General features: G+C 42.2%; 2 protein-coding genes across 3 annotated transcripts; one reads left to right on the forward strand and one right to left on the reverse strand.

The window, feature by feature from the left end:
* Positions 1 to 995: 995 nt before the first annotated feature.
* dok7b (docking protein 7b) lies at positions 996 to 13,346 on the forward strand. 2 transcript variants are annotated; one of them, XM_088303200.1, is made up of 12 exons: positions 996 to 1,049; positions 1,174 to 1,219; positions 1,821 to 1,888; positions 2,991 to 3,141; positions 3,403 to 3,603; positions 6,477 to 6,596; positions 8,115 to 8,225; positions 8,997 to 9,820; positions 10,099 to 10,173; positions 10,588 to 10,633; positions 10,705 to 10,836; positions 11,224 to 13,346. In XM_088303200.1, exons 1-12 carry the CDS (start codon positions 996 to 998, stop codon positions 11,361 to 11,363), a joined length of 1,968 nt encoding a protein of 655 aa, XP_088159326.1. In that variant the 3' UTR covers positions 11,364 to 13,346. The 2 variants fall into 2 exon arrangements, with proteins under 2 accessions (XP_088159326.1, XP_088159325.1); XM_088303199.1 differs by having other exon boundaries at positions 8,112 to 8,225; positions 11,224 to 13,345.
* lrpap1 (low density lipoprotein receptor-related protein associated protein 1) lies at positions 10,827 to 20,737 on the reverse strand. The gene is made up of 8 exons (XM_088303202.1): positions 20,443 to 20,737; positions 19,524 to 19,668; positions 18,021 to 18,151; positions 17,211 to 17,331; positions 14,693 to 14,848; positions 14,388 to 14,470; positions 12,886 to 13,062; positions 10,827 to 12,786 (listed from the first exon to the last, which is right to left on the reverse strand). Exons 1-8 carry the CDS (start codon positions 20,605 to 20,607, stop codon positions 12,718 to 12,720), a joined length of 1,047 nt encoding a protein of 348 aa, XP_088159328.1. The 5' UTR covers positions 20,608 to 20,737; the 3' UTR covers positions 10,827 to 12,717.
* Between the last annotated feature and the right edge of the window lie 939 nt (positions 20,738 to 21,676).

The raw sequence follows: 21,676 nt of genomic DNA on the forward strand, positions 1-21,676 counted from the left end.
ACATTTGTATGAGGGGCCCACCTACTCACTGTGTGACCTGACTGAATCTTTGCCTCTGAAGTCGCTTGTTTGCTTCAACGTGGTTGTGAAGAGTCTGGGGTCAACAAGTCTGCGGGGGGCAAAATGTTCGCCACATTTTGTGCAGAGTGGGCTTCGCTGTGCGCATACATTTTGGTTGCAGTTTTTAGGCATTAAGTTTTCAGTCCACCGTAAATGGCAAAATGGCCGCCTCCTGAGATGGACCAAAATGTGTGGCTTTTACTGCTTAAGTCATCTTTCACAAACGTAATATTAATCAGAATGTCATGTTGCGACAAGTGGGCCTGCATAGAACATATTTTTGGAAGGGAAATTTTGGGGTTGACTTCCTCTTTAAGATCACAGTGATGTTAGAAGCATTTTAGACTGTCCCCCTTGCGACTGATTATCAAAAGCCTCAAATACCGCAGTTATCCCCAAATAATAATAAATAATAATGAATGATGTTTTTTACAGGAGAATAATACTACTTTTTTCATATCTGCAACATACAGTGCAAAGCACCAGGTAAGTTCATATGTCAATTAACTTGTATTTATTTTATTATTATTAAACATTCCACCCGCTATCAAACTGGCATCATAAGTCATCATCCATGGACCTTAAAGCCTCCACAAATAGAATTTTGCTTATTTTTCCTTCCAGTATGTAGCCTTTGTGGATCAGTGAAATTTATGCGGGTATTGCCATCTTATCGAAATGTGAACTTCAGACGACAACTGTACTAACTTTTCTGAGGCCGGGCGATTTGGGGGTGTGGGGGGGGGTGTGGGCGTCCTTATCGCCTCCGCCGTGGTGGTCCGACCGGTGGCGTGAAAGTGCAGCTTGCTTGCCCAACTGGGGCTATTTTGATGTCATAACCCCCCCAAGCCCCCCCATCCCCAACGCAAATGTGCACGCACGCGCACGTGTACTCGAGCACGCGCACGCACAGCTGCTCGGAACCATGTCAGAAGATGACGGATACAGTTGTCGCGGAGGGACAAGTCAAGTTTAGAGATGGCAAAAAGGTGACTTTTTCAACTTTTTTCATCTCATTATCGACTGAAATCATGTGTTTAACGCCGATGTGATCTTTGGGAGGATAAAGGAAGTTTTTATTGTCTTTTTTTGGGGGGGTGTCCACACGCACAGTGGAAGACTCGGTGGGTCGTCGTTCGGAAGCCTTCTCCGGTCGCAGGTAAGTATAGTTGCATTTTCTACAGTTGAGCTTGCACGTTGTTCACCTAATTTGAGACTTTAGTCAGTCTCATGAGAATATTTGCATGTAAGCATAAATGGTCGTTTGGGCATGCGCAGGTTACGCGCAATCGCTCCAGTGAAACTTTTGCGCGTCAACACGTGGGCGTTGCGCAAACATCACCCGCTTGGGTCATTATCGTTTCATATTAACAATTTGGAAAAAACCAAACTCGAAGATTGGCATTGTGAAAAGAGTTCACGTGCTGTGAATTTGGAAGAAAGTCCATTGTGACAATATCTAAAAGTGGCGTCATTATTTAAATGCAAAACAGGATACTATAATGTCCTTTGAGAAATAAGGCAAACATGGTTGGAATTGCGCGCGCGCGCGTGTGCACGTGCGTGTTTGGTGTTCAGTGATGGCCATTTTCAGCTGTGCCAGTGGATCAGCTCATTGTTTTAGGGTTTGCTATGACAGCTGTCGCATAGACAGACACAGTCCACGAATGACACCAAGCTACTCTGTGTGATGCGATTAAGCACAAAGCGATTGTCAAATGTGTAAAGCTCGTGTCACTCTGTGTGCGCGTGTCCTGCAGACTGTCTGTCTGTGCTGGCCTACAAAGACAAGAAGAAAAGCAAGGAGCGTCTTGGTGTGACACTAGAGGTACAAAAATGTATTTATTGTTTTTAAATGGTAAATCCCTTTAAAAGGGGAGCGTACTTTATCAACCTCTCAATTAGGTAACCAAAATATTTGGTACAGCATCCCAATCAAATGAGATCATAAACAGGGCATTTTAATGAAAGTTGCTATGATTGTCAGAGATGGCAAAAGTACTCAAACTTAAGTTAAAAACATACAGTTACACGTGATGAAATGTACTCAAGTGGTAAAAAAGTAAAAACACACAATTTGCAACAAAATCAAACAAAAAAGCTCTTTCTTGCAACTTGCATAGCTTATTCCAAGAAAAACTAATCGCCGACTCCATTTTTGTTTAAGAAGTTTCCCAGATCTCAATCAGGCAATCAGACATTTTCAATTTATTTTAAAAGGGGCGGATTGCTAACAAATAAATGGCAATATCTCATATCACAATGTTGTTAAAAGTGAAGAAAATGTGCTAGAAACAGGAAGTTGAAGCACATTTTTTGCCCTTCGCCGGCCACATAAAATCAGGTCCCGGACCACATCTGGCCCCCAGGCCTTGAGTTTCACACCTGTAATCTGCATCATTTTATGCATGTTGCCCCTGGGCGATGTTGAACCAAGCGCCGATTTTGACAAAGAAGTCAAAAGTACAGATATCCATCTCTACAGTCATAGAAATTATTTGTAATTTATGATCCAGAATGAATCAGATTATGCGGAATGTATTTTTGATGAATGACGACCATATTGGGGTTGCACTTTCGATTCTGTTCCAATTCAACAGAAGGTCACTAAAACAGGAGCTCCATTCACATTGCGACTCAACGGCTCCAGGCAGCGTTACGACATTTTGTAACACTTCCTAATTGTTCAATCACATGACCGTGTTGCTTGCAACCCTTAAAGGGCCGCGTTTACGTGGAATCAGATTACTATGACACCATTTGATGTATTATTACCGAGATGATATCATATCATTTCCTTTTTTTTTTTTTCAGATTTCCGTTCATATTTTGTTTCCCTTATTTGAGCTACATGAGAGGCGCAAACCAGGATGCACTCCAGTTATATAATATATACATCTCCATATATTGTAAAAATATTTTATCTTCAGAGTGTCTATGGTGTGGAACCAGGCCCAGGTTTTGATGGCGTCAGCTACACTCTGTCCATCCTCTGCCCGGCGCACGCGCTGGTGCTGGGCTTCCACAGTCGAGAAGCGCTCCTGGCCTGGGACGCCCGAGTGCGCTACAGCCTGGGGGAAGGTTAGTGGCGAGGTCACAAGTGGATTCTTGGGCTGATCAGACGCTAGCCTTGAAAGTTTCAATTCTTTTTTTTTTTTTTTTGGGAGGGGGGGGGCAGTGTTTATATGACAAAATGCACAGCTGCCAAATGTTGCTGCTCATCGAAATTAAAAAAAAAAAAAAATCATCTGAGTTGAGAGCAACTCTCTCTCTCTCTCTCTCTCGTTCTCTCTTTCTGCCTTTTTTATGCATATTTTGTTCTTCTCTGTTTTGGCTCTGCAGTCCACAGATTTGGTGTCAATGTGGAGCCCGGTACCAAATTGGAGATTGGCCCCGCCTCTCTCCACCTGTGCAACAACCTATTGGCCCTCACCCGGGGCCTCCCTCCCGTCATCATTGGCCACTGGAAGCTGTCCACTTTACGTCGATACGGCTCTGTGCCGAATGGCTTCGTGTTTGAGGGCGGGACTCGCTGTGGATTGTGTGAGTAAGACTTAATCACATTTCGGTCTATTGATATGCGGACGTTGTTTTTTTTTCTCCCGTATGATGTTAACACTTTGAGCTTAGGATAATTTTTCAATTTCCATTTTTTTCAATGGGAACAACGTATTTGTTTGTTTGTAAAGACTTCAAGCTTTTGTTTTGTGATACAGATCTTGTATTTGGATCTCATGAAATTCTACAGGTGTGCGTTTTGTTGTGTTTGTCGTGTGTATATTTAAATTGGAATTAAGATGTAATGAACAGAATGAATTGCATGCTTTCCATCTCTCAGTGGCAGTCCGTGCATTTCACACCTGGGCCTTCAGTGAGGTCCTAATTAGTCCGACTTGAATAAATCTCCCTCATATTACCATCATTTATGACACCGTGGCTGGAGAAATAATATACAGAAATACACTCAAACAGTACTGAGTGAGTGTTGGACGACCTGGAAAATGGCCTCGCAAGTGTATCTGCAATTAAATCCTCACTTTTCCCCCCTTCGGCCAGTGTGGTTTAGAAAAGCAAGAATATATTTTCAATTTTTCGAATGGCCGCCAGTTACGACTTTCGGTTGTGTTGATTCCGCGCTACTGGTCGCTATTATGAAATCTGCCCGGCAACATGAGCTAGCTGAATTCTGATTGGATAAAAACTCTAACCTGAAAATTGAAGGCCTTGACCGCCTACCACTGCCATCTCTCTCTACTGCAACACCTGATTCAAATGATCAGGCTCGTTCTCCAGCTTCTGCGGACCTTTCTGATTATCTGCTCATTTGATTCAGATGTCTTACAACAGAGAAAGATGGAAAACCGACAGGACAGAGGACCTCAAGGAACAGGATAGCGCAGGGGTCTCCAAGTCTCGTCCTTGTGAGACCCTATCCAGCCTGTTTGATATGCTATCCTGTTTCAACACACCTGATTCAAATAATCAGCTCATCAGCAAGCCCGATAACGCTTCTGATTATTTGAATCAGGTGTGTCGGAACAGGATAGCATATCAAACAGGCCGCACAAGTGACTCGGAGAACCCTGTTTTCGAGTAACGAATCCATGTCCGACTGCATTACATCCCAGCAACATTTTTTGTGTGCAGGATGTGCGTGTAGACTCATGGCTCCTGCCCGACTAACCCTGAGCTCCACAGGCTCTTGTTTCCGTGCTCGGATGACCAACGGCTATTAATACCAGGCATTCTTGTCAGGCTTGTTTAGCCAATCACATTCTCGCTGGTGTCGCGGCGGCCTTTTCTTGTCTTCTCATTGGCCTCAGAGATGTATTACTCAACAATCTCGGCGACAGTTGAGACGGGCTATGTGAGTGTTTCTTGAAAAAAAAAATGGTAAATGAATCACAGAGGAATTGAATACTCAGTATTTCAATTTTGGTTACATAACCACATTCTGTGTCTTACATTTGTTTATTAGACAAAATGACTTTTTGGAAAATCATTTTTGTGATTTCCAAAAACTCATCAGCTATTTCCACTTGACAACTAGATTGAAATTAAAAGACCTGGACATCCACGCGTTCATGCGGAGCCCAATTTTAGGCAGACGACACATGATACGGAGGGCTGATGTAACTTAAAAGCAAAACGCACAGTCAAAGTTCATAACTGAGCTGGTGCACGAGAGCATTTCAAGTTGTGCGAGATACTTGACGTTCCACTCGATTCATTTATTTATGTCATCTGGCTTTTTGCCTTTCAAGTGACAATTACTTTCAAATCCTCATCAGCGCCAAAACCGTGCAGAGTAATGAGTTGCAATAATAGTTCGCAACACTTCTTCATCTAATTGTTCTGAGAAGAGCACCTAGTTGGAACTAATCAATGATCAAATAACTCCTATTTCCCTTATTTTCCGGGAGCCTTTTACGCTTAAGCGTGTGGTGGGTGAAAAAAAAAATCATCTCACGCTGCTGTGCAAAGATAATTTACCCTTCAATGGCACCATGCACCCTCTGGTGCACTTTCACAGTCAGCATTCCAGATGCTAACACAGACCTCTGGCTGTACGGCTGACAACCAAAGTGACATGACAAACTTTCTGACACGCTTTCACACGCAGCGGAGGACAGTCTTGCTTTGCCAAGCACTTTTAGTGGCAAGGAAAGGCGATAACGACTTTGGGACGTCATAAATGGGACCAAATTCTTGCAGACGTCCTCAGTGTGAACGCATGCATTGGTTAGGCAAGCTGTTGCCACGCGTCAGTTGTGCCGTCTAATCGATGTTTGGAGCGGAGCCTGGTCTATCAGGTCCACATGTGTTGGTGTGGCCTCTGTAATGAATGAACGCACACACAGACGTCCAGACACACAAATATATCCACAGGCAGCAATAAATGATCTGCTGCAGAGTTTGGAAAGCTGTCAAACGTGTGATAGGTGAAAGTAATTCAAAGCCCAGCGTGCTATGGCAGCAATTTTTCCAAACACACCCGCACACACACACACTTTATTGGGTGAGGCAGCTTTATTTATCGAGCACATTTCATACGCAAGGCAACTCAATGTGCTTCGCATATGCAAGGAAACAACTCATACGAGCTTTTGCAGAGAGAGAGAGAGAGAGAGAGACAGAGAGAGAGAGAGAGAGAGACAGAGAGAGAGAGAGAGACACAGAGAGAGAGAGAGAGACACAGAGAGAGAGAGAGACACAGAGAGAGAGAGAGAGAGAGAGAGAGAGAGACACAGAGAGAGAGAGAGAGAGAGACAGAGAGAGAGACAGAGAGAGAGAGAGAGAGAGAGACAGAGAGAGCGAGAGAGAGACAGAGAGAGAGAGAGACAGAGAGAGAGACAGAGAGAGAGAGAGAGAGAGAGAGAGAGATTGATTTCTAACTTTCTCATGTATGCTTGCAGGGGCAGGAGTTTTCTTCTTGTCCTGCTCCGACGGAGAGCAGATCAGTTTTCTCTTTGACTGCATTGTCAGGGGCATCAACCCCAGCCGGGTGCCGCATGGGCTGCGGCCGCCCCCGTCAGGTGAACACACACGTGCACGCTTTCCTGCCTGTCAAGCATTCAGCATTTGTTTCCTTGCTAACGGAAACGTCTCCTACTCACAGCCCAAAAGGTCAGCCCGTGATGAGTGGGTCAAGCCTTTGCGCATGACTTGCGTGAAATGTGTTGCTAAGTACGCGTGCATTTTTTTTTTAAGACGTTGCGTGCCAGAGACGGGCAGTAGTGACATCTGAGAAGAGACACGGGATGTGACCGAAGATCTAACAATACCTTTTTATAGAAACAAACATGCGGCTGTCCTGCGTGTTAACAGCCACCGGAAGATACCTTTCTATGCACCACAATACTATTCAAACCATGGGTCTCCAACTCTGGCCCGCGGGCCAAATTTGGCCCGCAGTGTAATTATATTTGGCCCGCAAGGCTATACCAAATAACTACAATACCATTTTACATTCTCTTTGATAATAGTAATTTTAAAAACTAAACATTTTATCGCATTAATAAAACCACTTCTAATAAAATAAAAAAAAAAACTGCATTTATATTGTTTTAAAAAAATTGTTCAAGTTGTACTTTTTGGCTTACTGTGCATTTGAGTTTGACACCCCTGATTTAAACTAATATTCACGCTTGGTGCATTGCCGCTTGTAAGGTCAAATTCTGCCCTGGCTCGAGTTTCTTGGTCATGTGGATACACACTGCCAAGTCCTCACAGGGGTTAATGCATTCATAGCACCGGTCAACTGCAATCGTATACGCTTGATGGCCCCCACATGAGCGAAACGTGCGCCTAATATCAAATGCATTCATGGAAGAAAAATTCTAACTTCATGTAGTTCTGACAGTGTCAGGAAGTTATTGATTTATTCTGCAGATATCTTTTTGAGTGCGGCATGCTGTTGTTGTCAGCATGTCTTCGTTTAAACATGTTTGTGATTATCAAGTTTTTTTTTCTACCCCAGGCTTAGTAAAAATTTGTAAAAGTGGTGTGATGAGGGGCGTGGCGTCCTTCACTGCAGTTATAATTAGCATAGCCTAGCGATGCTCGGGGGGGGATGTTAGTTGACACCTGACAAAGTGTTGTGAAGAAACGTTAATCATTAGCTGTTACCGTGCCGAGGCACACATCCAGGGTTGGGTTGTTGTCACCTATGTGCACAAAATGGCACACTGCAATGTGCACACGCTCATGCACGTGCTCACACTCACCTCATCCCGCTTGCCGTTATGCGGACATGCAACATTGTTCTCAACAGATAGTTGCAATAAATGAATTGCTCGTTCTATATTCAGCACCGTTATTTCAATTTGGCAAAATCCCTTTTTTTCAAAATGCCAAAAGTAACGACATTATGTGTTCCTCTCTTATCTTTGGATAAAAAATCATTTCAGTGAAGTGAACAAAAGATAAGATGCTTGATCATGATACTGTCCGGTGACGTGGTTGACTAAATCTCACGACAGCTGTTTGGCTTTGACGCATTGTGACATATTCCGTCGTTTACGATATGCTTTTCTGTGTTGATATTAAAGCAGAGAACCTCACTGTGGATTCGGCGTCTGTTGAAGAACGGCTCAACCAGGAAGCCTCAGAGCTGCAAAAAAGACTCAGCATGCTATCCACGTGCAGTCTTGCGAGCAGTGCCGGTAAATCTTGTCGACGCCAGAATTTCTCAAACTTTTTGGGTCCAAGGACATGTCACATAACTTCCATGCGTACTTGTAAATGCCAAGGGAATTAAATAGTTGCCGATTTGTGTTGTAATGTTTGAAGAATAATCGTAATATTATAATAAAGTCAAAATTTGACAAGGTAAGAAAGTCCGATTTTCGGGCTTCAATCTCATAATACACCTTTATTCTGGAAAACACGTCTTAAATTTATATAAAGTATCCTACACACTCTATTCTTGAAAAAAAATATAGATTTTGTTGTCAAAAATATATTTATTATTTTTATTATTATATTTAAACCTCTCATAATAAACTTTCTTTTTAAAACATTATTCATGCAGGGATCTCAGATTTATGTGACGATATGACTAAATCATATCAGATCAGATTTAAGTCAAAGCTAAGGAGTAATTTATTTTTTACATCTTCCCATTGGTATATATTTTTTTCTCATTTCTCGTCACAAATGATTTGGTGGACCTCCAAACTACCGCTTGCAGACCTCCAGGGGTCCCCCAGCCCCAGTTTGAGAACCATCTGTTCTAGACATCTTTTATGATAGACTGAAGCCATAGTTCGTTAGGTCTTAATTGCAGAGCCGTTACAAAGCCATCCGGGTCGTAATAATATTGAAAAAGTCATTCATGCTGATTATGTTTTGGATAGAAACATTTTCATCATTTCCAGAGAAGTGTTTGAGAGTCTTTGAGCTCACTGAACAGGTTTTGATGATTTCCTTCTCAGCCTCCACTTATAGCTGCAGCACATCTGTTGCCGGGGACGACCGCAGCAGCATCTCCAGCTCCTCCTCCAGCCAATCAGACACCAGCTACGGGAGCCGACGTCCTTACTGGGCAGAGGCGTTAGCGAAGATGCACCTCTCCAGCGAGACGGCGTCGAGCTCGTCCACGCTGAAGGCCTTGACCGCTGCCGTGATGGGAGGCTGTGCTCCGGCTTCTACACAACTCCATCCTCGTGGTCTCCATGACAGCGGGCGCCAGAGCTCGTTGGACAGCGGCATCGGGATAGCGACGGGGAGCTCCGGCAGCTTCTCCTCCTGTACGGGCAGTGTGGACATGGCCGCTCAGGGAGCAGGAGAGGAATTTGGCTCCCTGGCCACTCTATCTGCTCCTCCTCCTCCTCCCCCTGAAAATCCTCCGCCTTCACCTTCCCAGTCCACGCCTCACCAAGAGTACAGCGCTGGCCCCTCCAGATGCAACTTTCAAGAGTCTCAGACGCTTGGTGATGAGTACCAAAATCCCGGCCTGCTAAGACAACGCTATGATACGCCCAGGAGTCTGATCCAGAACAGATCCCTGTGGGACTCCTTGACCGTTCAGGAGCACGCCTCTGAAAGAGGCGGGGACCGCACGATGTGCAGGGATCTGCTCACAAGTCGGGACCAAGGACTGACCGGAGGCCTTCGAGGATCAACGCCGCAGCACCTGGCTTTGACGCAGTGCTCGCTTTCTTGGCCCAGTGACAGGGCGCCCCCGGTGGACAATGATGACAAATCCAACCCCCGGAAACTGCTCTTAACCGGGAGGTCGCTTTCTGAGGAAAGACAGGTAATAAAGGGGTCACACCAGCAGTACTATTCAGTAGACAAGGTCCGTGTTGAACGACGTTTTTGAGCATAGGCCTGTATTTTAAATGAGAAAAGTTTTACGGAACGTCACGAAACAAAAATCTACTGAGATAACACCTTCCTCGGCTTTGTTCAATGCGTTCTTTCTTGAATTCTAAAGCTCAAAATGAAAACACACCTTCGGTTTCATGATGTCTATTACCGGGTTAAACAAACAATGTTGCTCGTCTTTTCATCAACTCTCGTTTCTTTGCACAGTGCTGCCAAGGTTTTGATAACTACATCACACCGGAGCAGTGGCGCACAGCAAGTAGCAGAAGTTTGCTGATGCAGGTAAGATTTGATTGATTAGTTTAGTGTTTTTCAAATAGAGGGGCGGCCCCCCCATGGGGGGGGGTGCGGTGTGATGCTGAGGGGGGGTGCGTGTGAACCCGGGGAACATGCTTTTTTTGAAAGTGAACAAAAGCATTACAAGAATATATGTCTTTGAAAAATCACAGTAATTAGAAAATAAAACATGAACAAGGTTTATTCATTATTTTTTTTTTCAAGTTCGACGGGCCGGATTAAAACATTTAACGGGCCGCATGTGGCCCCCGGGCCATAGTTTGCCCACACCTGATTTAGAGTCTTCATAAACCTAGGCTAACATGCATGTTTTTTTAACGTGTGGCAGACGTGCAAAGCAATATTCCATTGTGCTGGCCAACAATAACTGAATTATTCATACGCTTGCTCGCTCGCTAGGTTGGGATTTCGTCATCCAGTCCGTGGCCTTCTGCTGAATTACCAGGTGTGTTATTGCCACAGATTTCTTGTGTCACTGTCGGAGTGTGTCATAAACTCAGATGCGTCCACGAACAGACCAGCTGCGTGCGAGAACGGATCACCACGATCGTCAGGATGTTGATCTGATGAGGATGCTATCCTCTTTGCCACCCTCCAGCCTTCGGCAGCCGAGCGCACAAAACACAGCCAGGCCACCGTCAGCTTGTGGTAAATTTTATTGCCACTCAAAATAAACTACGAGTATGGTTTCATTTGCCAAAAAAGGTGAAATTATGTTCCCGGGCTGTCAACGTCAGCTGGTAGAGTATTTCAGTTTCTCAAGTTGCAAATGTGCCATCACATCCCGAAGCCAGCGTTGATGTGATGGACTAACAGACAACCTCCAATTAGTCCAAATTAGGCCATCTCATTTGCTTTATTTGCGAAGAGAACTCGACAATGCGTAAATATTCAATATCAAGCCACATATTCGATTTCATGACAGCGCAGGTACAAAAGTGAGGAGATCAGAAACGGAGTGGAATAAAAACGCCTAACTGTACATGTCATTCTTCTGTTTGCCCTCCTCCCCACTCTCACCGCTTTGCTATCCAGAAGCGGCCTCCATTGTCAGGCACGCCCATGGAAACAACGTCGCCATGGCAACATCTCAGCGAGCGGGTGTGGCGCATGCAATGGGCCGGGAGGGCCAAGTGACTCAGATGGACGACAGGCAGCGAGGGCCACTGCGTTGACCCGAGCCGATGACGTTCAGCACTTTTTCCACTGGAGTCTACAAATAAGCTCAACATCTCCCAACATCCAGTTTTGCTCTTGAGCAGTAATTTCAGAACAATCCATTCCACTTAGAATTTGAATATCCAGAATAGTAAATGCCTAGGAAGTCTGTCGTGTGGATGTATTTGATGTATAATAATCTTGCGCATATTTGTGGTTGAATCTTTGCATTTTTTTTTTTAAAAAAAACCTCCATTATTTTCTTACAAATCACCTATTTGTGATTCTATGTGCGATCTTGATTACTTTTATTACTTTTTGTTGACTGCATGGCACTTAGATCTGCTGAGAATTTTTTTTGGAGAAGAAAAAGGCAGTTTACCAAAAGTCACTTTTTTAATTGGTTCAAATTGAATTTATTTTTCCAGTGGAGCGTCGCTTCAAGCCTCACCCCCCCCCGGCCGACATCTTATGAAATTGTATCTTTTATCACAAAGCGGGCGCACATTGTCATCACATGACAAAATCGGGCCCTCCAGTCATACATTTGACTGTTTGGAGGCCCGGCGTTCTTGGCAATCATTCCACATCAAATCTTGGATTGCAAAAAGCAGCTTCAGAGTTATTTCTCAGGTGCACAGTTCAAGAATCCAGAGCGGCCGGAGAGAGTGATCAGTCAGCCACGACCATTATTCATCACAGTAATTGATGCGGATGCTTGCGGTCCGGGAGAGGGCGCAAACTGATGAATGGCAAAGCTTTGCCACCTCCGTCTTGATGTCATCAAGACAAATAGGCTAATATTTGACGGCAATTTACTTTTATGGGATTTGTGTCTGAGGAGGAAGCCTACCATGCTGAGTCACGGGGACTTCCGATTTTCTCAGCAGCAGTCCGTCCGCACATTTCACTGCAGGGATGGATCTCCCTCGCCATCTTTGCAAATTATTTTATGGATGCCAAGTGAACGGATGATATCAAACTATTTTTTTTTTCTATGACTCTTTGTATATTGTTGCCACATCTTTAATTAAACCTTATAGACTGGTGTTACAGATCCAAGTCGTATTTGAATTGACTTATTTTGATTCTGCTACCAAACACCAGATCAAAATTTCAACTTTGATTTCTTACAACAAATGTGATCATTTATTAAAAAAAATGCTGTTTATAAGCAAATATTTTTCATGTATGTACAAAAAACCCCCAGACAATTCCTTCTGTGATTCATAAGATTAGCAACAATTTAACACGAAAACGCTAAGGTAGAAAAAAACCAAACGGATTGTTTTACAGTGGCTCAACTGAAGCGGTTAGTAAGAGTGGAAGCAGAACTTAGTTGAATTGTTTGATCTTTCACCGGCGAGGTCCTCACAGCTCATTGTGGGCCAGACCCTGAGCAGAGATCTTGTTGTGCAAGTCCTGCATGTGTTTCTTCATCTGCAAGAAAAAAAAACACTGTCGGTTTGGATTCTCACTCCATTTACATTTAACGTCAGGGTGATGTCAAACAATGAATGCCCTTGAAAATGGAAATACCTTGTAACCCATCTCCCTGGTCTTCTCAGCCAGGGTTTTGTACTTTTCCTGGTTTCTCTTGATATGCTGTTTGTCTCCTAAAGCCTCCACATGTTGCAGTTTCTGGTGGGAAAGCTCCAGCTGCTCCTGATAGTGGCTGTGCTTCTCCACCTTGGTCTCAAAGTGATGCAGCTCCTCCTAAATGGACAAAAAAAAAAAAAACTTCATAGTTACGGTTTCCCGCAAAGGCCCTTTATGATCGGTAACCTCAGTATAAAGTAAAGAACTATGGTTTTTTTTTTTTAAAAAAATGAATTTTGAGAAACAAAAGCTTGGAATATCTGGGATTGCAATCCCGATGCAGATTTAATGCCAAAATGAGACAAACAATAAAACATTCAACAAGAAACAAAGTATTTGCTTTGGTGGGCCACAAAGTGATTCAGCGGGCCACCATGTCCCCCAAGCCTTGCGTTTGCCACCTTTGCCACGGAAGAAAGTCTTGAACCGAGATGTGATCCTGAATAGTAACTTTCAGAAATATAAAACTCAATTTAACGAAACGCAGGGTTGAGTCAGAGGTAAAGCTCCAAAGGCCAAAGACGCCAATGATTGGACATTTTAACTTGACTGAGAAATTTTCCTTCCCAACTAGATACTCCAAATTCGGTGAAAACACATCTTCAAGGTCGTGCAAGTAGACCAAACCTTTCAGGGAATAAATTCCTCAGAAGTCAAAGAAAAACACGGCAGTCGAGCCATTGCTTGTGCCAGAAGAAAGATAACGACTTTCGCTAATCTTGTGAGACTTCAGTGAGCATCCAAACGATTAAGGACAAGTGTATTTGACTTTTTTTGTGACGCTCCCACAGAGGCGCACCAGAAATAGCAAAGAGGAAAAATGCAATGACGACTATACAACGCTAAATGGACATGACGTGGAAAAGCGGCCGCTGTTCTAAGTAAAATACTGTATTAGAATGAGCTGCATTTAATCTTTTGTGACAAGCAGCCATTTTTACAAAAGAGGACGCTTGCAGTCTGCCCTGCTGGAGCTTGTCCCTGCTTGGCCACTTATGCAAATTAGCCACACGGCTGTCCTTCGCACTTATGTCACAGTTAAAAGTTCAAATGCGATTTAAACGTTACCTGTAGAGTTGATGAAGATGGTGACAGTTTGACAAAGGATCAAAGAATTTGCCTCCATGCAAACAAATTTCAACAATACATAAAAAAAATATATGTGGTAAAGTAATTTTTGAGGTACATGAACTTAGAGTATGTGGTTTTCGGAAAACTTTTTACTTTTACTTTACATTTGAAAACAGACAAGGGTTAGGGTAGGGGGTTAGGGGTTAGGGGTTCGGGTGAGGGGTTAGGGGTTAGGGTTTAGCAGTAGGGTTTAGGGTTAGGTTACTTTTGCCACCTCTAGAGGTTCCACTGTTGTTAGACGTGTGTGTGCACATGTCCAAACAAACACACAAACAGAGGAGTCAGTGTGTCAGAGGAGACGTAAAGCCTACCTTGAGTGAGTCAAGCTCATCGTTGCTCAGGTTGGCTCTCTTGGCAGCCTCCCACAGTTCGATCACACGGGGCTCTCGGAATTCTACACAGCAACAATAGACACACATGAAAACTGCTTTCTGCTTCCACAAAAGTGCACTGAATACAAAAAGCTTGAGCGCATCGAGAATGCAACGGCGAGAGAACCAGATGACGCTAAAGAATAACAGTGGATCAACAAGAAGAAATTTGCCAAGAAGTAACGCAAGGAAATGGGATTCCTACTATTGCTCTGCAGGGTGTGTGTGTGGGAGTTTCCCCTCACCGCTGTCCTCGATGAAGCCCTCGTGGCTGATCTTCCGGAGGCGCGCAAAGCCTTGGTTGAGGTCTCTCATTTTCTGCTTCAGCTCCGTGTGCTTCTGCTGCACCTTCTGCTCTTTGCCGTCGCCCTCCAGGGGGGAGATTACATTCTTGTGGATCTCTGGGAGCCAGAGGGGTACAAGTCGGGAGTCAGAGGGAGAGTCATGTGTGCGAGTGGTTGAAATGATGATGTGAAGAAGATGAATGGCGATGACAGCAATCACAAGGGCAAGTGTCTCCGAAGAATTTAATGTCGCCATGAGAAATTAAATAGCAAACATTTGACTTTTTTGCACTAATACAGTAGGGCACAATGCTCACAGTATATTAATAACATTTCAAATAAATGTGATTGATTTTCAATTCACTTAAAGGATGTCACTCATTTGACTTTCATACAAAAGGCATTCTCAAGAAGAAGCAATGCTGCAAATAGCGGAAATTTCATGCTCTAACTTGGTGCATTAGTAAAAAAAATTGTTTTACCGAGCAAGACCTGACTGTAACAATAAATAATAAATCAAATCCAACCACGGGGCAGGCAGTATAAATAAAGTGGCAAAAACACACTGTAAACTCATGACACTCACATGCCTGTGACTGACTCACAAAGTTCCATTTCATTGGCGTTTTTGTGTTTTTTAAAACCCCAAAACATTTGCCTGCCTACCACAAGAAATTGCATGAACAACGATATAATGCCCAGAAAATGAAAAATATTCAATTTGATTTTATACTGCAAAAAAAAGAAAATAAAATTCATCATCCATCTCTATTTCTTGAATATGCAAAAAAATAAATAATTATAATAATAACCACAAAGAAGCAATATTTTCTTTAAGGTCTAAATAATAAAGCATAAAGCCACCAAATTTGAATTAAGCATCGCAAGCAATCATAATGTGCCAGTTCTCAATAACAACACGGCTCATGGTGACGGTTGGCTGTATTGTTCATCCCAATGAGCAGTAGGGAGCGCTCATCATCCAAATAATCAAATTATTTCCCATCATCGACAACCATTTCTACCCATGACAGAAAAATGGCAAGACAATCAATCATTTAGACAGACGACAACAAAGAAGGAAACGTTCCATACGAGCTCTCTAACGCTGGTGGACAAGAAGCTCAGGCAGTGTTTCTTTTCCTCTCTCTCTCTCTCCTTCTCTCTCTCTCTATCTGAAGAAATTGAGGTGTTAATGAGCTGTGATTATTTCCCTGAAAGAAGTGTGTCCAAAGTGGCGCTGGCACTTTCTCCTCCCCAACAAGGCAACAGAACATGAGCTCAGCACTCAGCGCTAGATTAAAAACACAATGGTGCTCTTCCACATAAACACTGCGTGTCTTTGGGGGATGTGTGGTAGAGGAGCAAAATAATTGCTCCATATGTCACCTAAGCGAGAGTTACACTTCACGCCATCTTGTGTCATATGGCTTTGCATCATTGTCATTTCAAATGAATGCGAAGAAAAGATGAGAATGGACATTTCTTTTTTACATGTCTCTCAAGAAATGCCTCACCATGATGGAGCTCAGCTACCTGTCGTATGTTTCAGGAAATTTTTGATCAGTCCATCTTGAAATCCAATAAATATGAAGGAAATGAACCAAGACAGACAGTGATGGAGCTGGAGCTGGAGGAGGAGGCGGCATGGAGACTCCCTCCCAGGCAGCCTGTGATTGGCTAAACATTTAAGTGCATCAGACAAGCAGGAAAGTGCCTGCGGCAGGTTCGTGAGACATGCTACAGTGTCGAGCTCGAACAGAAAGGTTCTGTCACAAAACAGGCGGGAAGTGTCAGTCTCAGTCAGAGGAGACCGGCGCTTAACACAAAGCCATTTGTGAAATGTCTTCCGGCTCACTACCTGATGTGATGTCAAGTCCGTGCAGTGTGAGGTGGTGGGTGGCCCACGTGCGGAGTCCGATACGGTCTATGTCACAAGCGTCAAAAGCAAGACCTGCCGGCCAGGTCCAGCAGTTCACGTCATTTTACTGTACGTGTCAAGAAGGCCACAATTCTTCCTTGACGTGTGCTGCACTCTTCGGTGTCGACCACCGAGTGACAAAGGTAATTTGAGAAACATGAAGACTTCATTGAGCAACTAAGTTCCACTTCGGATTGCAATATGCAATATTATAATATATAATTAGATCACACACAATATGACCAAAAGTGTTCATTGCCTGATTTTCTATCTTTATATGCGGGGTCTGCTACAGATTAAAAAAAAAAAAATCCTTCAAGATTTTAATAATCCTTATATGTGTACCAGGCCTTAGATCAAAAAACGCATACCGGGCTGCGGGCAGCACATATGAAAAAAAAACAAAAAAACTTGACACATGTCTAGATGTTAATTGTCATCTTGGGATGTTTGTAAATCAGGCTGTAAGTGTGGGAGCGTAAAGGAAGGAAGTGGAAGTGGAAATCCGGATAATTGTACTTCTGGTGTTTGTGAGGACGATAAAGATTTTACGCTCACCCTCGGTCCTGCTCACGGTATCCATGAGGATGTTGTACTCGTGGATCTTGTCCTTGTGATGCTGGAACTCTCTCTTCAGGTTCAGCAGCTCGCCCTCAGTGAATTTCCCGGAGATTTTCGCCTATGTGACGAAACATGTTGTGAATTATTAATTGCCGCTACAACGTGGGAAAATATAACAAATTGAATTTCAATTTTCCTTGAGTTGACTACTAATCAATTATGAAAAATTGATTAATCATATAGACAACTTGTTTAACTTGAAATTGTTTCAATCCTCTCAATTCCAGCCTCTCAACAGCATATTTTCTCGGCTTTCTGGAGTTCTTGTGAAATCAAGCTGATTACACTAGTCAACAAGTTTTTACATTTATTTATTTTTTTTTTATATCGGAGATACAGGTAATCTTTTCTAAATTATTTTTTGCACTCATTCTGAATCTGCCCGTGTTTTTTTTCTTTAGCACATTAAAATTTCACATGAAAAATAATAATATCAACAATAATATGATGTAACATAGCAATACATTTTGTAATATTTTTTAATTAAGCGTTCAGGAACAGGTGTTTTATTTTTAAACATAGCAATGAAATAAAATAAAAATTTAAAAATACAACACCTGATGTGCAAAGACATTTTTTTTAATCAGCGTCGAAAATACGTTGAGAGACACCAAAGCGAGGGAGTCGATCTCGTCTACTGTAATGGCATGTGAGAATATGAGACGAGCTATTGCCAGCCTTGACACAAAAAAATAGCAAATCCAGATAGTGTAGCGTGCGCGCACACACAAAGACACAAACACACACCTTGTTCCAGAGTTTATCCAGCTTGGGATCTTCAAATATGTCGCCATCTTTAATGTCATGGTCCTTCAGGGAGTTGCTCTCCAAAGGTCTTGTGTCTCTTTTGCCATCCATGCCGTACTTGGCCAGGATCACTACAGAACACAGGCAAAGCAAAAAGTAAACTGGGAGGATTTCTAAATACCAGTAAATAAATAAAAAGTAAGTTTTGATTTAAAAAAAAAAAAAGCTTTGAAGGTTTGATGACGTTTTAATCTTACACCATATGTTTAGAATATGGGATATGTCCTTTATTTTATTCACTTAATTTTTTTCATTAGTTTTTTTTTTTTTTTTTAAATGATGCAGCTCACAGTTGGCAACAAAAGGTGTCATGTCATCTTTTTACAGAGTGCTTGGAAACAACCAGTTGGACTTGGCTCTATCCTCATTGAGCTGCTCCAGTAAACTGTTATTGCGGCAGCTGATTCAGCACCACTTCACATTGTGCTGTAACCATTCGTATTACCCATTAACCAGGAAGCAGGATGCACACACACACACACCAACAGTTTTTTCATCCCTCAAAATCACGATCCAAAAACTCACAAATGATCCAATCATCAATGTTTAAACCTTTTATGGATATAGGTGACTCAAATGATGCGCAATAAACGGCTAGTAAAACAAGTATATGCCTGCGGTACATATTGTAGGAGTGATGAAAGTCCCTTTTGGTCCTGCGCCCTTAGCCAAGACAGCAGCATTGTCTCTTTTCTTTCTGCAAAGAGCTACAAGGACACTGATACCGAGTAAACTTTTACACAGTGAAAATGAAGGGGAGTCCAGATGGCCTCTGTGCTCCGCTGATGCAGGTGTTCATGAATTATTCACCTAACATGTCATATTATAAACGTCTGAACTTCTACCAAACCATAATGAACAACGGGACGGGAGAAAACATGCTAAATAACAACAACCGTTATAAAATTGAACATTTCCATAATATATCACGGATTGTTGTTGGTCAAAATGCCACAATATTTGCACTGCTAACAAAAAGTTGCGGATATTTGGCATTCATGTGAAATATTAGGATGGACCAACCTTTTCAGATTAACTTAATACAACCTAGTGTCCGAGTGTTTACTGTTTCCAGCCAACAATGTTACATCCCAGCAAGTTTACCTTGCAGTTCTGAAATTTAAGGTTTAAATCACTCTAAAATCATCCATTAGTATGAACTTGGGTGTTAATATTTAGATGTCCCTCGTTTAGATGGCAAACAGTCCAGGGAGGCTGCAGTCACTCACCAAAGTATGCAGAGAAAGACAAGCTAACTGCTCTAATGAGGATCAGGATGAAGGAGTATACTGTAATGCTACTTATGTGATGCGTGCCAAAAACAAAGATAATTGGCGACATTCAGACACAACCTGGAGTGTTGATTCTTCCTGCTCACAACAAGGCAATCCATGTGTCCTCGAAGACAATCCAGCAATTTAGCAGACACAGAGACAGACTCACCATTGAAGTTACGGCGGATTTGGGCCTCTTTCTCTCCATTTTCATCCAATCCCTCAACCTTCCATTTCTTCCATTGCAACTCGGCCTTCTCCTGGATTTTTAGGTCACTGTGCAGCTCAGCTTGCTTCACAGGCGACAGCTGCATCTACAAAAAAACAAAACAAAAAAAAAACACAGGACATCATTAAGATGAGTGTTACAGTATCTATTCCATTCCAATACTGAATATGTCATTTGTTTAACTTACTTCTATTATTCTCTCTCTCTCTCAAAAAAAAAGCAAACTCACATACTGAAATTGGTTGGTTTTCTGGCTGTTTATTTCTCCTGCTTGTGCCTTTATTAAAAGCTGCTGACCTGCTAAATCAGCATTCTGAGCCACACACTCTATGTCTGTGTTCAGAATCAGAAACACCTTTCCTTCTCTCTAAACACTTTACTGCATTAGGGTTTTAACATAGAAAATTTCTGCATAGATTGGTCATTAAATGTAAATGCATGACAAAAAGTTATTCACACAAAGGCAATTTAACTACTAAAGGCTTAACATCCTTTTTTTCTCCCACTATAGTTTACTCATTGGCCTTATGAAAAGTAAACTAAACACTACTGCGGCGCAGTGTTAATTACATCATTGTAATTACATAATAACAACTTCCATCAACGTCAGCTGGTTGACCTTCATTAAAATATATTCAATAATTCAAAAAATCATATCAAATTGTTTTAGGTGGGCTTTGCAAAATGAATACAAGAAAACACGTTATGTCCATCAATGTTGTCATGTAAGGAATTGTTTATATAGAAGATAATTTTGCGCCACATCTTCGGCACAATGCTTCATGGAATATTTTGATTTTGCGGTGACCATCGTGCTATTCACTCCTCAAGATGCATTGTAGGATATAATCATACGTACCCGCAAGGCCTTGTTCCACACCTGGTTCAATTTCGAGATCCTGAATTCGACCGTCTGTTCATCACCTCCGACACCTTTGTCGGGCTCGTTCAACTCCCGAGAGTATTTCCCGGCCATTACACATCCACCGAGAGATAGAACAATTAAGATATATAGATCTTTCATCTTAAAAACGAAACACGACGGAAGGCCAAAACACAAGTAAAGAAAAAGAAAATAACAGACGAGTCAAGACAGTATTATTATTGAGCCTCGGTCCCGTAAAACACGTGACCAATAGGGCAGTTAGTTCCGCAGTAGTTGCATTGTGGGTTTTGTAGTTTATTTACTTGGGATTTACTTTGTCCAGCACAGCGTATATCGCACTTTAAAACTACAAGTCCTAAAATGCAGCGCAGCTTTGTTGCCTGGCAGCGGAGACTGCGAGCAAATCGAAACCCTCCACGCGTTTTCGCGACTGGAGGCTGCTGCATGCACAATTCAATTACGTTATAGATTTTGCGAAATGTCACGCCTTGTAGGATATTTGTGTTCACTAAACAGAGAAGGTGAGAATAGTGATAATCTTTAACGACGAGGATGAGAGTGTTGCAGTGGATCCTAAACTTTGAAGACGTACTCATTAATTCTGTAAAAACGTACTCATAAAAAGTTCTATTCAAACGTGAACAATTTCTGTATGAAAAATAAATTAAAGAAACAAAAGACATCCTTATTGAGAGTCTGTGGAATGTATAATCACATTAAACAGAAAACAATTGCAATGTTTCCAAAATATTTAAATATTATTTACTATATTTGATGAAAATAATACTCTCCACTGTAACTTTGAACAGCTACTGCTGGTAAAAGTGATCTGAATACACTGGAAAAACAGTTTCGATGCCAATAAATTATTGCTAATTTTGAGCAAAACAAAGTTTATTATTTTGGACAATAAACAAATAGAACAAGTTAAAATTCCTGTTTTATTAAAATTGAAATAGAAAGAGGTGCAATATAATTTTTTAATATCTCGTGAGTGATCAGTTAAAGGAATTTTTTTATACCAATGATATGATATTTGTGTGCATCCGTGTGGGAAAATATTTGAATTTTCCCAACATTCCTAATAACCAACCTTACTTGATGGCGAATTGCAGAGGGTCAAGGTTTGTTTTTTTGACCAGATACTTGAGGTACTTCACAACTGATGATGTCAATGATATGAGGAGGAAGTCATAGGACTCCGTGG

This window comes from Idiotropiscis lumnitzeri, chromosome 8, assembly GCF_059441095.1.
Source record: "Idiotropiscis lumnitzeri isolate Australia: NSW breed Sydney's pygmy pipehorse chromosome 8, RoL_Ilum_1.0, whole genome shotgun sequence".
NCBI classification, from domain to species: Eukaryota; Metazoa; Chordata; class Actinopteri; order Syngnathiformes; family Syngnathidae; genus Idiotropiscis; species Idiotropiscis lumnitzeri.

Bases quoted from the DNA above. Each gene is read 5' to 3' on its own strand.
- lrpap1 (XM_088303202.1), bottom strand. From the start codon at position 20,607: ATGAAAGATCTATATATCTTAATTGTTCTATCTCTCGGTGGATGTGTA. The intron at 18,152-19,523 runs GTGAGTCTGTCT...TGTGTTCTGTAG, and splicing joins AATCCGCCGTAACTTCAATG to TGATCCTGGCCAAGTACGGC. The intron at 14,471-14,692 runs GTGAGGGGAAAC...GTTGCTGTGTAG, and splicing joins GGGCTTCATCGAGGACAGCG to AATTCCGAGAGCCCCGTGTG.
- dok7b (XM_088303199.1), top strand. From the start codon at position 996: ATGACGGATACAGTTGTCGCGGAGGGACAAGTCAAGTTTAGAGATGGC. The intron at 1,889-2,990 runs GTACAAAAATGT...TTTTATCTTCAG, and splicing joins GTCTTGGTGTGACACTAGAG to AGTGTCTATGGTGTGGAACC. The intron at 10,634-10,704 runs GTGTGTTATTGC...GTCCACGAACAG, and splicing joins GCCTTCTGCTGAATTACCAG to ACCAGCTGCGTGCGAGAACG.